General features: G+C 41.4%; 1 protein-coding gene across 1 annotated transcript in view; it reads left to right on the forward strand.

Moving 5' to 3' along the window:
- The window catches only part of BBOX1 (gamma-butyrobetaine hydroxylase 1), a 38,550-nt gene that overhangs the window by 4,147 nt on the left and 16,558 nt on the right, over positions 1-17,845 (forward strand). Inside the window, exons 3-4 of the mRNA XM_068399958.1 lie at positions 2,374-2,807; positions 4,496-4,610. Of these exons, the coding sequence (XP_068256059.1) occupies positions 2,424-2,807; positions 4,496-4,610 (499 nt within the window). The 5' untranslated portion in view covers positions 2,374-2,423. The remainder of the gene's footprint in view (positions 1-2,373; positions 2,808-4,495; positions 4,611-17,845) is intronic.

The following is a 17,845-nucleotide window of genomic DNA, read 5'->3' on the forward strand; positions in this document are numbered from 1 at the left end:
GTAGTTATACCCTCCATGCTAAAGTTAAAAGGAGAAGAGCATTTGCTTAGGTTAAATTATTTGGTAAGCCACTTAAGTAAGATGAGAAGATTATGTACAAAACCAGTACATGAACTACTGGATGGATGGATGTAATGAATATATGAAACAAAATATGGACAAACTATGTAATGAACTATTTAGGTGGGTATATTACGTATATCCAGTTGTCAGAATTTCCTCTGCCCCCCTCTGGTAAGCTAGAGGAGCTTTCTGGTGGCCTTAAACTTCAGAAGCAAATTCTAATTCTCATGGTCTTGTCTTAAAGAGATACCTACAGGAGTACCTACTATTTAGTACACAGAGAAAAGCATCCATATCCCTAAAGGAGCTGGGTAGTTGGTTCTGGGAAGAGTGCTCTGTGCTTAAATTCCTTAAACACTGAAAGACAGGTGGAATAAATTGATCTGACCATTTATGTTGCTCATATGCTTTCTAGCAGCGTTCTTAAATTCAAATGGATGTGAGTGCCATGCTTTGTGCTGGACAATTCAGCATTGTCCAGATGTCAGGGATTTTCTGATCTTACTTATCCTATCGCTGGTGTGCAGCTACCTGTTCACCAGTCTTAGGTTAACTGTATAAGACGTACGTGTGAGGATACTCAGTTCGGTCTACATCATGCTGGATATGGGTATTATTAGCATTTTAGGGATTCAGATAACTTTGTATGCAGAAGGGCAAGTATCAACAGCCTCTGAGTTGCCTAAGCAATTAGGCAATTGTTTTGTGACTCAAGCTCCTGCATCTTTGTTGTTCTAATTCCATCTAAACTATATTTTGGTTGCTTAAGCATATTTGCAGATCTGACCCATTGTCATTAGGTAATCCACTGCCTTGAACAGAGAACTGTTCTGAAACCAGTGCAGGTGTAGCAGAAGTTTACAGTATGTTAAAATGGTCATCCTCTTTTTTTTTTTTTTTTTTGGTAACAAGATACTCTAAAGTTTCAGTATATTGGAAACCTTCATTGTGTTCCAGTACTTGTCTTTTGTTTCAAGGAGATTAGAGTAAGTATCCAATTATCACATGTTTAAATCCCTAAAACATACCACATCTTTGCAGTTACACACAATAAAACTTTGTCCAAGAAATCTCAGAAGAAGACTGCAGCCAGTCTTGTGGTGTAAATATTTTTTATTTATTTTAGGAGGAAAGTTGAGTTACTTGAGTAATGCTTTGGAATTAAGGTGGAGATACACATATATATATTTACATATGTATGTTTGTGTACATATATGCATCTCAAAGGAAAGATACTCAATCTGGATATAAAAGAGTTTAAGTCTGTATGCACAAAACTAGCTGTGGCTTGAACAGCATTGCAAGTGAAGGTTGGTAATTACGGGGTTCTGATGGGACTACTGTGTGGAAACAAGAGAAAGTAGAAGTCAATATTCTGATTTGCTAAACTCAATCAAATGAAATAAAAACAAAAGGAGACCCAAGGGTCCTGTACAACCTAGTTCTAACTTGTAGCAAAAGAAAAAATAAAAAAAACCTTCTGACAACTCCAGTAGGTCTTAGTGAGTCAAAATACTGAAACCAATGAGGTTTTTCCTGCACCAGGGCAACTGGGGAGACTTTGGTCCTGGCAGGGCATCAGTATTTTGCTCAGTGAGCTTAAAAACAAAAACAATAGAAAAAGATACTGAATAAATATGCAATATTTGAAATGGTTAAACACTCTATTAAAAATGTATGTAATGATTTATTGTTTCAGGGGGAGGCCAAGTATTTTTCTGAATAAGAAAAACATCAGAGCAGAAATTATTTTCTCATTTAAGATTTGTGTGCATCATCTTTCTACAGTACAGTATGCAGCTAGCTTTAAATAAAGGAGTATATCTATAGAAACCAATCTGGCTGTGAAAGGAGCAAGGAGCTCTTGCAGAGCTCTGTTGCTATAGCTAAACTCATGTTTACAAGAGATGGATTCTGTGTTCTCCTTTCCATAGTACCCACAGCAGGAATTAAGGTATGTGTATTTTAAAGCTTTAGCTTTTGAACATGGTTGGTAGTAGCTCCTGCTTTTGATTTGTGGAACTCATCTCGAGGTATCTTTTTAAAAGAGAGTATTTGTGTGATACATATTGAACTGACTGCAGAAACAAAAGATGGCCAAGATGATGAATCGAATTGAAGCCCTGCCAAACTAAGAGATTTTTTAATCCCCTGGGTCTGAATACACCCTCTGTGCCTCACAAAATGTAAGCACCAGATAATGAATGTTCCTAAAGGTTTAGGCAGCAGGAAGGGAGGAGAGAATAATCTTAAAATGGTCTCTGCTATACTGACTCCTTCAGTAACAAGCTGCTCTTCATGGTGTTTTAGGAACTCCACAAAGGCATTCTCCGTCCAACGATTTCATTAAAGAACCCCAAATGTGGAGGGCGGTGGCTAATGTCCTGCCGAGGGCCAAAGTCCCCGGAGGCAGGGCGTGCTGCCTGCTGCCGGTGCAGAAAGGCAGGAGCCTGCTCGCCGGGACCACTCGGCATCACTGGCAGGGCTCTGCGCCAGGAGTCCACGCCGCCGGGCTGCTCAGCATGAACCTGGGGATACAGAAGGTGGAAGCTTTGGACGCGGGTCATTTCGTTCGCGTAGAGTGGGAGGACGGAACCGAGAGCCGCTACCCCTGTGTCTGGCTGAGGGACAACTGCCAGTGTCCCCACTGCTTCCTGCGCTCGGCCGGGGCGCGCAAGCTGGTCATCAAGGACCTGGACGTGAACATCGTGGTGAAGGAAGTCACTCTGCCAGATAGAAAAAAGGTATTTGAAGCAAACCTTCATTTGCCCTCTTGTGAAACTTGCCCAACAATCCTTGTTAATCCATAAATTAGAGACAGTCCCAGGTTATACTTTAATCGCAGTTTGTTTATCTACAAACCCTACCCCGTACTTGCAAAGCTTTTAGGAATAATTGCAATTTGGGGAACTCAGATCTTCCCACCTTTATGTGAAATTTCTCTTTATAGATGTTATACAGAGAGCACAGAAAGCCAGGCTTCAGACTTTAAAATATAATTGTGCTTTTTAAAATTCTGCTGTATGTTTCTTCATCAGCAGATGCTCAAAAGAAAATATAGACTTTCCCCACACTTCTAATTACATTTTTACATGTCTTTTTTTCCTTCTTTATTCTATAAGTAATGTCTTGAAAATCAGAAAAACAAATGGCAAAGTGGTGATGACCTTAATCCATAACAAAAGTGCCAGTTTATTAGCTAATTTCCGATGTGCAAAAGACTTCATCTTAGAGCAAACACTCAAACCAAAGTTGAACCCAATATTCAGAGTTGGCCTAGTGTCTGTATCCATATCGGTATCTACCTATTCTACATTAACATTCGTTCATGAAAAAAAAGGGGGTTATTGGGCAAGGGAGGACAGGAACTGCCCTCCCTATGAATTTTAATCTTTCCTGCCATATAAAACCCTAATGTATCATTTAGATTTTATAGGTTTTCTTAAAAGTAATACATAGCTCCTTTGATATACAAACTCATTTCCTTCATTTTACACTTAAAGATGTTCTAAACGTGTTAAAGATGCAGCAGTCAGCCCTGTAGCAGATGGGGCAGGCTCGCTGCAGGGCGAGTTTGCAGAGGCTGACCCATGGGGGAGTATGGCTTGGCCACAGGGTAGGGGTCTGTATTGAGGAATTCTGGGCTCCCAAGCTGATTGTCACCAAAATTAATGCCGTGTAAATTCATGCAAATGTATTGTGATAGCAAAGGGAATGTTTGCTTCAGTTTATACTCAGGAACTGAGAGAAGCACAGCACTAATCCTAAACTGATACTGGTGTGTTACCTGAATGTGAGTGGGCAGAATGATGTGAAATGGGAATCGATACCTACTCAACAGCCTTGAGAATTCAGCTGAGGGTGTGTGCTGCACTGAGCTCTTTTAATTCATGACAAACAAAGCCATATGCTTTCTTTCCATGTTTTTTTCAGCAATTAAAAAACCACACTTTTTTAAAATTTATTTGAAAGAGGGAAAACTTTTCAACACGAGGAGAGGGATTTCTTTCCTAGAATTTCTTTTTGCCTGTCTTGTCCTTTTTCTTTTTTAACAAGCTGTCAGTGCTTTGGAAGATATTTTTGCTCTCTTCTGAGCTGTGGTGTAGCACTCTCCCCAGAGATATGTGCCAGCTTCTGTGATTCTCCTCTTTCTGTGAAGCACAGCTCCCACAGCAAAAGCAGCCCACAGAAACCAGCAAATTGGGTCATGGGTTCATGTGAAAATGGCCGTTTATAAAAGGTGTCGGAATTTGGATGATGTTCAGATTGGGTTTTCATTATTTGTTTGCTGTTATGCTACAGGGAAGGCTTGACTATGATATTGTTCTAAATATTACAATTTTTGTACTTTCTAAGGATTCTTTTGGTTGTTCTGGGTGATGTTTTTTGAAATTTTTTGTTCTAAAATTTATCTTTTATTTTATATTGGAAGATCGCTATTACATGGCCTGATGAACACGCAAGCGAATATGAAGCTGAGTGGTTGAAAAAACGATGCTTCTCTGAAGAAGCCAGAGCAGAAGTGCGAGACGATTTATTTTTACCAGGTAGAAGTTAAAACCACACCTGTCCTGCTTGTTTCAAATGCGAGGGGTCTGACACTGACAGTCCTGGGTAGAGGTCCCTGCGTGAGGACCAGGTCTACCCAGCTGGAGCAGTGGCAACCGCTCTTGGTGCTCAGTGCCGGGCTGTGCATGCACAACAGGAACCCATGGTTACTCTTTCCCTCTTCTAACCTCTGTAACTGAGAGGAGTTCAGCTGGTTGGGCTACATTTGCTTTCCTAAAAGCCTTTTCCTTCCAGAAAGGGTTAGTAGGTTCCAAAAATGAGCCTTTTGGACCAGCACTGGTCTATGTGACAATGCAAGTGTGTGTGCGCTGTTTAAATTATTTAAATTTTTATTTTTAGAAAGATTATTTAGAATTGTGAGGGAGTTATAACTGAGATTTTAAAAATTCCCTTTCCATGGCCTTCTGTTAAAAAGTAACTGGGTAGCACAGCAGTGTCTAGTGCTGAAGTTCAGGTTGCATTTGCTCTGTGTCCCCTACTTACTGCAGTAGTTGACTGTCTTTTGGTCATTCAGCATTTTGTGCAACCAGCAGTGTAACATTTACCCTACAAATCACTCACCCTTTTGAGTGAATAGTTATAAACCAACTAGGTTTGTTGTGATGCACATCATCGTTTCGTTGGCAGCCTTTCAGATTGTGAGCATGAAACGTGAAAACTTGCAAGATTTCTGCTGCTGTTCTTGACAGTGTTCCTGTGGGACCTGCTGTTGCAGAAAGTTGTGGATCTGTGTTCAGAGTCAAGGTTGTATGCATTAAAACAAGATATTACTTCAGAAAAAAAGAAACTAGAGGCAGGCTGATGGTGTGAAACTCAGACCCAGGTATCCATTTCCTCAAAGCTCAGCAAAAGGCAATTCCACAATTGGTTTATGCTCCTTTTTTGGGGTGTTTTTTATTCTATCAAAGAAAAGAAAGTTTGTTTGTTTTTCTTTTTTTCCCCTGAAAGATGAGAAATGGGAAAATACGTGGCCCTAGGTATCTCCTGCATCTGAGCTTTGTTTGGTACTTTAGGGACAACTGAAGGGGCCCAGTTTCTGCAGGTCAAATATTCCTTAGCTCCCAGCACCCGTTCTCCTAAACAAAAGTCAGTTCTTAAGATTCAGCCTTTTATATCTGGCTTAAAACTTACGTGATGAGTAATATTTCCTTTCATTTCAGTGGATCATATAAGAGATTCTTCATAGTTCAGAATGGAACTTTTTTCCCCCAGTGATACGAAAGTTCGTGTCTACTTTGGCTTCGGCAAGAGTAAACTACACTGTTTACTATTTTAGAGGGTTGGTCATGTTCCTAGAATGAACATGGTGAAGATGCAAACCTCATTCAGGGAAACTAGACTTGATTTCTTGGGTAGTAAAAATTTTTATTTGGAAAAATGAAGGTGCTGTGGAAGCTAGCAAGATGTGTTGTAGCCTTTGGGAGAATGTAAATGAATGTAAATTGAATGTTGCTCTACTTTATGCCCAGACAAATTAGTCTAGATCTCTGTTTATGATTATTAGCAAAAGTATCAATAACTGAGATTTCAGTGTTTCAGATGTAACACTTATGAAGCCTAACTGGCTGTGATTGCCTTTGTACGCACACGTTTACACAGTGCTTACTCTCAGCATCTAAATACAGTGCTTGTTTTGGAGGCCATTTCTCCCCTCTGCTACTGCTGATGTCCAGCAAAGCCATCTAGGTAAAAAACTCTCCAAAGATATGTTTTATTCTTTGGGCAGTGCTTTTGCAAATTCTGTTTCCCATGGTAGATCTGAAGAAATATGTTTATAGAAGTTTCACTAAATGAGGGCCTGCGTTAACTTTGGGTTTGTTTAGTAGTGTCATTCTGCTCTTCCTCATGTTCCCAGAGCAGATCTGGGAAGATCTGGCTCATTCTCCCAGCTTTTCTCAGGTTTCAGTTGCAAAACAGGCTGCAGTTATAAAGCGTGTGAGTTTGCTTGCTGGCTGGTTTTAGACCTGTTTCTCATTGTGTATCAGGGTAAGTGTAGAATTAGCTTCCTTCTCGTCAGCAGAGTTACACACTGCAAATTACATGCCCTTAAGTAGCTAATCATATCCCAGCAGTATAGTATTACAGATGATGATATGGAATGCCAGCCCTGCATGCTGGTTCAACAAATATAAAAGCAAGCTCACCAGACTGCTGTAGTTAAAGGTTAACCTTCACTGCTGACATTGTTACAGCTGTCGCTTTTTTTCCTTTTTTTTTTTTTTTTTTGCAAGTGATTATTTACTTTTCATGTTGCTTTTATGATAGTTTTTCATTATAAAAACTTATTCAAAAAATTAGATGTCAGACGCGTGTCAAACCCAAAAAGAAGAGTGGGTCAGATTTTCACTGCATGATGGAAGTGACTATAAGTAGCTCTATGGCAATGTGTCAAGGTTCCCCTTTTAAACACAGTGCCAGATCCTATCTGCATACTATGCAAAGTCTGCTCTTTGTGTACATTGAGGCTCATTTCAGCCCAGCTTACAAGACATACTTCCAAAAACAGCAGCAAAAGAGCCATCTTCCGCTTCTCCAGTTCTGATTTCTCAAAGATACTCTTTTTTTCCCTCCTGCTTGTGTTGTTCACCCCGACAAATGTCACGGGAGTGATTTACCATCTCATGAAGTCTCTCTGTAACTTAGGTTTTGTGTGTGGTAGAGGAAGCTTGTGGGAGACACTGAATACACCAGGTGCTTTCCAGCATCAGGCCTCTCACTGCATTGCATTGCATTTGTTGAGGCTCATTTTCGGAGACGCTGGCACCCCAACAACAGGATTTGAGGGAAAAAAAAGTTTAAATAATATCATAGTGATGTTTTCCTGTTGGGTGGAGGAGAAGAAGATTCAGCAGAGGTAGTACCTGGTGCTACTTGCATAATTAATATTTTTAACCTTAGGTTAGGTTAAGGTTTTAACCTAAGGTTAAAGGTTTCAGATGATGACAGTCCTTTAAAATGTGATAATATCATATTGGATATATATCCAGCTCCACCAAAGTTTGAATCAGGATGTTAACAGCATCAAGGGTGCTTTCAGTTTCTCTGCTAGGTCCTGAGAGATGATAATTTTGAGAGGAAGAAGTTAGAAGTTGTTTTTTACTAAAAGAGTTTGGTCATTTGAATTTATCCTGTACTAATAATTAATTAGAGCTGCCCCCATGAGTTAGGCTGCCATATACGTAATTCACAATACAGCAAAAATACATTTGACCTTCAACAAACATTAAAATACATATTGTAGACAAATAATTTTAGATGAAGTTTATCTATGATGTCTAGACTTTCTTTCCCACATGACTCCAGTATAGAAGGTTTTGACCAGCACTGTCCCAACCTGCATAGTAAATGCTGAATAATTCCAAGTGTTTGCTGATGCATGCACGCTGTCTGCAGGAACTGGGCAAAGGCCATCTTCTCGTTTTGTACAAACTGATGTAGATGGCTTTATATGACTGACCTGCTATGATCAAAAAATGGAATTCTTTTTTTCTCTTCCCCTCCCCCTCCCATTGTTCGGAAATTGAAAGAGGCAGCGACTCATTAACTCTCTCAAAAGCAGTTCATTCTTCACATTTTGAAAAGCACATAGATCTGTGGTTTTATTAGTCATAATGTAAATGGTCAATAGAGACACAAAATAATTCTACAAGACCTTTGGTTGTATCCCTTACGAATTGTTCAGCTACATTTGTAAACATAAAGATTTTTAATTTGGCAACTCCAACTGTGCTGTGCAAGTGAGACCTAAGGCTGCCCAGGCACTAGTGGCTCATTCCTATCTTGCTTACCCCTTCAGCTTTTAGAGCTGATGTTCTTAGATTTCTACTATAGTACAATGGAAACTATATTAACTGTAGTTACACAGTGGGAAAAAATGTGCTATGCTGACATGATAAAATAATGAAGAACGTGAGTGGGATCAGTTACTACCAGGAAATAGTGGGAAAGAGTATGGTCCCTGTTCTGTGCAGCTTCTTGGTAGATTTTCAGGCTGAAGGGGTTTTGTGGATTAAAATGGGAATAAAGTTCCTGTTCAGTATATGGGAAAATAACATGCCCTGTGGGGCACACAATTTTCTAAGACTTTCGTATAGACTTTTTTAAAAATATCGTTAAGTGGAAGAACTTAAATATCTTCACATCACAGGATCTTTTTTGGTTCTATGATATATGCTTTCCTGTCCCTTTTCCAAAGAATTATGGACCTGCTATTTTGTCCAATTGTAAATATCGGACAACATATAACATGTTCGTCTGGGGCTGAGAAGAAGGAAGTCTTTATAAATACTGCTTATTTTAGTGTAGACCTATTGCTTGTCTCTCTGCTGCTACTGTTGTACTTACCTGGCTGTGACAGTCTCTGGGACCGGTCAGGAGAGGAAGTCCTTCACTGCTTTTCATACAAATATGAGTTATTTAAAAGTAGTTCAGTGTATATCAGACATAAGTGTTAGAAATTAGACCTCAGATCTATTGCAGCCACTAGAAGGATTAAAACTGGCACCAGTATATTTGAATTAAGCTCTAAGTTTTGTCTTAAAAAAGCCCCACAATTACTAATATGTAAAGCATAAAGATTAAAAAGGCAGTAGGAAATTCTGTGCTAAAATGATGAGGAAGTCACCATATAATCTACTCTCTGCAACTTACTATATGCAGGAAATGTGTCACCTTTAAAAAATAGTTAAAGAGTAGCTGTAATGGTTTACTATCAAGACAGAATGATATATCAAGATAGGCTTTGCAAAGGTCTGTGCTGTATGCAATACTGTTCCTTATTTTCATCACTGACTATGATGGAAAGGAATAGTCACATTAAATTTGCAGATGACACCAACTAGGGGTTGACTGGAAGTGTGTTGACAATTAGGAGATATGGTAAAAACAATACAAAATCCTTAATGGGTTGAGTGACTTGTTCATCTAGCCTAATAGTCTCCAGCAGCAACGTAGTAAAAGCATCTGAGCCAAGCCACTCTCTGTAGTCCATTTCCTTCATATTTCTTCATCATCCATGGTCATTGCATCAGAGTTTCCTGTAGGATCCTGCAGCTCGGCAGCCGTTCGGGTGCAAAGTAGGGAAATAACCATCTGGATTGGGTGGGGTTCGTCCTGGTCACAGGCTGAATGTGACCCTATGTTGGCAGACTGGTTTGGGATCAAGGCAAACATTGCTTTCAGCTGAGTCCAAAGAGAAGTCTATCCTGCCAAAGAGATGAAGGAGTCCTGCTCCATTTGATGGAGTAAGGCTTCCGTACTGTGTGTCATTTCTGAGCACCGCACATCAAGAAAGACTACAAGGTGCTCGTTGGAAAGCACTGTACGTGATTAGTGAACTAGAAGCATCTAAGAAATCAAGTGCGGAGGCAGAGGAGGGAGAGAGAGAGAAGGAACTGTTTTCCATGTTCATGGTAGGTATGTCACTATACAAATGCATGTATACATATGTGAACAGATTTTTCTTAATGCTGTTCAGAATAGGTAAAAATTTGAGCTCAGACAAACTATGTTTCAAATTACAAGGAAGAGTTTCAGACAGTAAAGCGAGGGCATGTTTTTAATAGCAATAACTTTACAAGCTGCACTGGTTTTTTTTTTTTTTTTTTTTTGCCTCCCAGATACCGACTGCTGCTGCGTTCCATACGTTTCCCAAGATTAGTAATACTTGGAGCTGTGCACAATGCATTGTCAGCTTTTGGCGTATTTACCACAGTGTCATTACAGAGTACATATTGGCAAAAGTCAGGGAGGGAAGGTTACTCCTGCAGTAGCTCAAAGACTAAACTCTTGGCTGCATCAAGATGCCACTGAAGGCCTGGGAACTTGGAGCCTTTCTTCTCTGAAACATGAGGTAGGATTTATAAGCATTTGTGTACCAGCCTGCACCTTTAAAAAGAAAAGCAAACCCAAACCACTAAGGATGCTGGCTGCGCTTGTCACTGGAAGTGAATTCATGTGAGAGAACTGGAACTTCGAGGACAGAGTTTATAGCCTTGCCAAGCAGGATTTAACTATATTTACCACTTTCTGTCTTTGTTTGGGTTTTCTTTTTCTTTCATACAAAGTAGCTGAACATCCGAAAAAAAGCCTAAGAAGCTGCTTTACTTGAACCATTTCTCAGTTTTAATAGCTGCCTGGAGAGTCCCAGTGAACAGTTCAGTTTCCTTGAAGTTTTGCAATTCCCACATCACAGCAGTACTGTAAAGGTTAAACATCTCTTCAGTCAGTAGGCAATGTTAGCTCCTGAACACACCACAGGGTCTGGGAAGCGATAAATTCACAGTACCTTAGTGGGATTCACATCACTGATTGATAGTTTTTACACAGAGAAAAGATTGCTCTTGTAGGTTACTTACAGAAGCATTTTGAATTTAGCTTTTGTCTCCCTTGGCTCCATCGAGTTGGAGATGTGAGGCCAGATGACTGCCTCGATTGCAGGAGGCCTGGTTGGGAAGAAGACCAAATGAGTTGGTGTTGCTTGAATGTTCAACACAGGTTAGCTATAAGGGTTGGCAGATTTGTTATACTGAAATCAAGGAGAGTCCCAGACAGGTATGCTGAGTGTGCGCTGTTTTGCAGTGCTGTGGCAAAGCAAGTGTTTGCAACAGAAGCCAAAACCACCCCAAAACCCAATACCACAGCCCATGTCCTTTGGCTGCAGAAGGGGTATCCTGTGTTAGCTGTAACTTCTAGGAAGCACGGTGGGAACTGGGAATTTGAACAAGACGACTTTACAGTCCAGTACTCGGGGAAGCCTGGGCTCCTGGAGCTGCAGTTAAATTTCAGCTGCATCCATTTATTTCCCAAAGTGGGGAAAAAAAATCTGTTGGTATATGTCTTGAAGTACTAATACTCCTCTATGCCTTGTTTCATGTCAAGAAGATTAGGAAAATTTTTATTAGCAAGACAGCAAGAAAGACTAGGAAGGAAAAGTTGAAACTCAAATATTCCATTAGTTTTCACATGGTTATTTACCTGCACCAACACTGAAGCTTAAATTTGTCTTTCAAATGATATTCTTGGCAGTTTATGCAGCATACCTAAAACTATTTTAATTTCATAACTTTTAATAGAGGAAAAGGAAAACATTCATATTTTATTTTTTCCTCATCTTTCAAGTGTGTGAAAGGCTGTATATGGAGTTAAACACACTGGAGTAGTGAGTAGCAGGCCATGGAGTGGTCTCAAAAAGGAATTTAATGAGGTGAGATTACATCCCTCCTCAAGGATTGTGCTTTTTTCATTTTGTGAATGTGTTGTGACATTCAACAGCTTGTCAATCATACTACAGCTTCTTTGAAACACAGGGTAGAGTATAAAAGATGGTCTATGTGGATAGCTTATATTTGGGTATGTGCGTTGTATTTCTTGGACAGCCTCTAACCAGCCTTTGCCAAAGGGGAGAGGAATACTAGTGGTTGGAAATTTGCAGACTTTGCAACTGTTGAAAAATGTTGTAACTATGTAGTGTCTGGGTTCTCTTTTATGAGCACCTTGCATTTTGTACTTGCTACCTAGATATGAGAGAGGGGAGGGAAAAAAAAAAAAACAACCCACAAACCTGTCTCTTTTTACATCTCTGCAGTGCATGTCCCTCAGTCACCATGTGACATCCCCCAGAGCTCCCACTCTGAAAGCTGCTTGAAATATATAATAGTTTTTATTGGTCCTGTCTGTTGAAAGGATGTTGGAATAAGGAGAGGTATAGGTGTTTTATAAATGATGCCATCTACGTTTTTCAAATGTTTGTGGTCTCATTTCTAGTATGCAATCTCTTTGATAGATGATTGGACAAGTTAACTGAATATTAGCTAAACACCAAGTAAGCTAGATGTGATTTAAACAAAACAATTATTCTATGGAATAGATAAAAATCTTTAAAAATCTCTAATCTAGATAAAAATCTCTAAAGAATAAGCAGCTTCAGATGAAGTACATCAAAGCAAGGGAAAACGATGTCTTTAATGTAAGAATAGGAGCTTTGATTCAACATTCAAGAGAATACTTGACTTAAAACTAATGTTAAGAGTTTTGCAAAAGACTAGAAACAATGCAAAATTTATGCAAAACAAAATGTAAGAAATAGCATCTTTGTCTTGTTTACCGATTACTGTGCCATGTCTTTGGTTTGAACGTGTGTGTGTGTGCGCGTATTTGTGCATACAAACTGGTAAACTGGCAAATTCAGGAGATATTGCCAGTGGAAATTAGTGAGAAAAGAGCAAGGAGGCAGACAGTGTTCTATTTGGGGAGTATAAGTCTGAAATAGCTCTTTTGTACAGGGGAGAAAGAAATTACCCCACATCTATTCCTGTGTGATACAGTAATTTGGGAGGGCAGCTGTATATGTCCGAATGGTCTTTTGTATTTGCCACCAGCACTGTGTTTCGGATCGAGTGAGCAGATCACACCTCATTTCCTCCTTCTGCACATTAACATGTACCATTATTAATAACCCCCCAAAAAGGTCTGAAACATGTAAGACACAAAGTTGCTATCAAAGAGCCTGGCGCATTGCAATCACCGGGGTTATTTTACTTCTGAACTCAGCCAAGCCACAGCAGTTGGCAGCAAAAGAGTCATGAAGTCAGTGGTCGCACGCTGCCACTTCATGGTGCCACGGCCAGGCTGGCTGAAATCAGTGGAGGGGACAGAGTGCTGTCATGGTGGGGCTTACAAAGGCTTGCATGCTCTGTGTTCAAAGATAAAATGATTTTTTTCCTGTATATTAGAATTGAATACACTGTGTGGATGTTTCGAGTGGTAGCAGGCAGGGTGTGAGGAGATGGGACCAGGCAGACCCATCTAGGTCTTTTATTTGTTTATTCATGAGGATTTTAAAATAGTACAGGGTTTAAAGCCAGGTGGAATGGTTCCCCGTGCACCTGAAAGAAAGCTGCTACAGGGACTTGGGAGCTCGGCAGCTGGTGGCTCTCTGAGCCTGGGCCATCAGTCTCCAGGCCCACCTTTTTTTCTACCAGCCAGTCCCCACTTCAGTTTCCCTGAGTTTTTCCCCAGGTAATTCATCTCTTTCTCCTCCCTGACAGCTGCTCCCACCCTTCAGTTCACATCTTTCCTCCTCTGGGGCCCGAGATAGAGACTCTAGCAGAGAGCACAGGAACAGCTCATCTCATCTTCCCTCTCATCTCTCTCCCCAGATGGCTGCATCCGCAGGTGCCCTCCTGCAGCGGGTGGTTGGCTGCCTGGGCAGCACAGCGCTGGGGACACTTTCAGCTGTGAAGCTGTAGGAAGGTCTGTTACCAAGTCTTCTCATGGACTTGGTCCCTCAAAAAGTTTAGGTGGGGAGAGAGATTCACCAAGGGGTGTTTCTGACATCGCCTCAGTCACCAAAATTAGAGGAATTGGAGCCTTTGCTGGATTTTTTTCCAATATGAGCAAAAAGTGTACTCCCATGCTCAGTTTTGTTCTAAGAAACAGATGATCCTCTTGGGTGATGGTTCTCCTCATAAATTCAATATAAGGGAACCTTTGGTATAAAACAAAAATATCAGCCCAGAAGACTATATTTTGCTGCAGTTATAAGCAAGCAAAAACAGAGTTTTATTATAGAAAAAAATTATTTCTGAGGAAATGTTAGTACCAATGATTACTGACAACTCTTTCAATGTTATAGCTACCAGTACGCGTGGTGTGCGTATGTGCTATCAGAAATACACATAGATGTGGTGCAAATACAAGGGAGAAGACAAGTACTGAGGATGCTTTCTAGCAAGGCAGCTTAATAAAAGTTATATCTTGACCTAAGATTCATTTATACTAGTAAACCTTGCAGTCATTTCAGTTTTTGTATACTAACAACGCTTGCAAACTCAACTTGTAACACTAAAATCACTACCAAAGCTCTGTAGCAGCTTTCTTTTTCAGGTGCACGGGCAAACTCTCTGTACTATTTTAAAATCCCCGTGAATAAACAACTGAACTCAAGCTTCACCAGTGGAGGTTCAGGTTGGACATTAGGAAGAATTTCTTCTCAGAAAGGGTCATTAGACATTGGAACGGGCTGCCCAGGGAGGTGGTGGAGTCACCATCTCTGGATGTGTTTAAGAAAAGACTGGACATGGCACTTAGTGCCATGGTCTAGTTGACATGGTGGTGTCAGGGCAATGGTTGGACTCGATGATCCCAGAGGTCTCTTCCAACCTGATTGATTCTGTGATTCTGTAAACAAAAGACCAGGATGAGTTCAGCGGTCAGGAGACACCGTGCGGTATTTTAGGACGTTCTTCTCTGGAATTCTTAAATTACTGTTAGTTGTAAAGTACCAAATGTGACCCACAACTGTGGCTTCCAGTGTCCTCTGCCAGTGGCACAGACAAATTAAATTGAAGTTAACTGCCCTAACAACTGGCAGGCTCCAGACTGAAGTGTCCTGGTGAGAAGCTGGGCTTTGGGCTCCATGATTAATTTCCTGCCTTTTCCCTTTCTGTCTGCACTACCGATCCCTTGAGTTCTTGGCTGAATGCACTGGAGCCGTTAAAACTTCAGTGCTATCTGGTTCAGTGGTGTCTAGCAAAATTGGTCCTGGCAGGATTAGTCTGGGGGAAAAAGTATGGGGGGGGGGGAGGGGTGGGGAATCATCTTGACTGTTTTAACAAAGTGAGCTTGGCCTAGGAATATTGAGGCCAAAATAAAGAATTACGGGGTTTAGTGGTTAGTATGTGTTTTTGCCTGCACTAATGAGCCACAGCACTGCCTTTTATTGAAGGAAATGAATTTGATTTTGCAAATGTCTTCAAAACATCTTAAAAATATACCTGTTGGGAGTAGTTTCAGACAGATGCTTAACAAAGAGGTTCTTCCTGCAGCACCTCGATTCTTCCTGGCTTCCCCACGTGGACAAATGATTCTATCAGTAGAGCCATTTGGCACTCAGCCGTGCAGAGCGCCGTGACCTTCATTCTGCTCTGCATACACCGTTCTTTGGCCATTACAATAAGATGGCCTGGCTTTCTGGTGGGCAACCTTTTGGTACAAGTTAAAAAAATCAGTTTCAGCAGGGAAGAAGTTTCCCATAATTCACAACTCTCATTAGAAGCTATTTTAGGCCTGACTCTTCTATTCTGCGTAGCAGGACATAGAGAAAGTTTTTATGTTGATCTTGGGAGTGGGATGCTGTCTGCAGACATGGATGTTGTTTCATGCGACGACACTGATCATGGTCAGCAACTTAATTCTGGGAGCTGGGGGTGCAAAGGCTGCCAGAGGACCTGGCAGGCGCACGAGCCAGATTGCACGGCACCCCTGCCATGAGGGCTCAGCAAACTGGTAAGTAATTACATGCTTGGTTGACTCCCAACATCAAACCAAGACATCAGTTTGACCCCCCAAGTCACCCGGTGGGCTCATTGGTTGACCTCTAATGACCCCAGAGTGGTCTCCAGAGAGGGAGTTTGACCAGAAGTAACCCCGCAGGCTAATTGGTTGACCTCTAATGACCCAGAGTGGTCTCCAGAGAGGGATGTTGACCTCTAGTAACACCATGGGCTAATTGTTTGACCTCTAATGACACCAGAGTGGTCTCCAGAGAGGGAGTTTGACCTGCAGTAACCCCGTGGGCTCATTGGTTCACCTCAGATGACCCCAGAGTGGTCTGCAGAGGGAGTTTGACCTCAAGTAATGCCGAAGGCAGATTGGTTGACCTCTAATGACCCCAGAGTGGTCTCCAGAGAGTGAGGCTGACCTCAAGTAAGCCCATGGCCTAATCACTTGACCTCTCATGACCCCAGAGTGGTCTCCAGAGAGGGAGTTTCACCTGAAGTAACCCCATGGGCTCATTTGTTGACCTCTAATGACCTCACAGTGGTGTCCAGTGAGGGAGTTTGGCCTGGAGTAACCCCGTGGGCTCATTGGTTGACCTCTAATGACCCCAGAGTGGTCTCCAGAGAGGGAGTTTGACCTGGAGTAACCCCATGGGCTCATTGATTGACCTCTAATGACCCCAGAGTGGTCTCCAGAGAGGGAGTTTGACCTGAAGTAACCCCATGGACTAATTGGTTGACCCCAGATGACACACACACACCCCCCTCTGCTCCCCACCCCATTGTAGTTCCCAGAGGTGGTACTTCAGCTTGTTTATATGTAATGGCTACTTTTTTCTTTTTTGCCTGCCTCACATCAAGGAACTCCATCATTATTTTGGTCTGTTGACTCTTTAATAGCCTGGCAGACAGATGTCTCTGTGGTGGCTGCAGTGTAGTTCCTGCTCTGTCCCTAGGCTGCCTGGTGTTTTTGGTTTCCTCTCTCTACCATCATTTAGTCATGAAGAGCTCCTTGGAGCCATCCCCATGCCCACCCCCTCAGACTGGGTATGCCCGCATCCTGCTTGCACCACTTCTGGGCTTGTCAATGCTAAAGCTCTGCTCTCCTGCCCACTCCGTCGATCCTTGCTCATTCAGTTTTATTTGGGGAGCATGAGGGTGCTGCTGCCTTTGGAGCAGAAACGTAAAAGATCTCAAGCTCTGGCTTTTCTGTCAGGTGCAACTGAGTCTCTGGGTACGACTGTCCCTACATACCTTTATTTTTACATACAGCAGTTACAGATTTGGTGATACATTTAAAAGACATCAACACAGTTTGAAACTTCAACCCAATACCCTACTGGGTTGACATTCATTAACAGTGCACATCGCCCAGGCTTAGGCCTTAATCACCATCAACACACTGGTGAACAATTAGTCTTTAACCAGCTTGTCCTAAATTAGCCACAAGTATAAAACAGCAGAGAGCTGGGGGCAGCAGTTATGCCTTGGAGCTGGGGCTGTGGTTCCTACAGCTTTTAAGGTGAGGGGACACAAATACTTTTTGGTGAAGGAAGCCAGACCTCAAGTAGGCTACTGTCTTTTTTCCTTGTTTTTTTTTTTTTTTTCCTCATTATTTATTGGTGGTTTATTCTTTTTCTTCTTCCTTTGAAAGGCTAGGGGACAGCACATGTCCTCTTGAACGAGCTGTTTTATTTTTGCAATTAGGACTTGCTTTGTGGGTTTTTTTCCAGCATGTTTTCCATGCTCCTGTGGGGTTACTTTGGCTTCAGCCGTTATCTTTTCTACCTGCAGTAGGTGTGGGGTTTTTTTCTCTCTTTCACACTTTACTTGTACTTGTTTCCTATATTTCACATGTGCACTTGTCTTCCCCTTTGTGCTTATTTATTCTGTGTATGCTTTTTCTCAGCTATTTCATAATATGTCAATAGCTG

This window comes from Nyctibius grandis, chromosome 4, assembly GCF_013368605.1.
Source record: "Nyctibius grandis isolate bNycGra1 chromosome 4, bNycGra1.pri, whole genome shotgun sequence".
Classification (NCBI taxonomy): domain Eukaryota; kingdom Metazoa; phylum Chordata; class Aves; order Nyctibiiformes; family Nyctibiidae; genus Nyctibius; species Nyctibius grandis.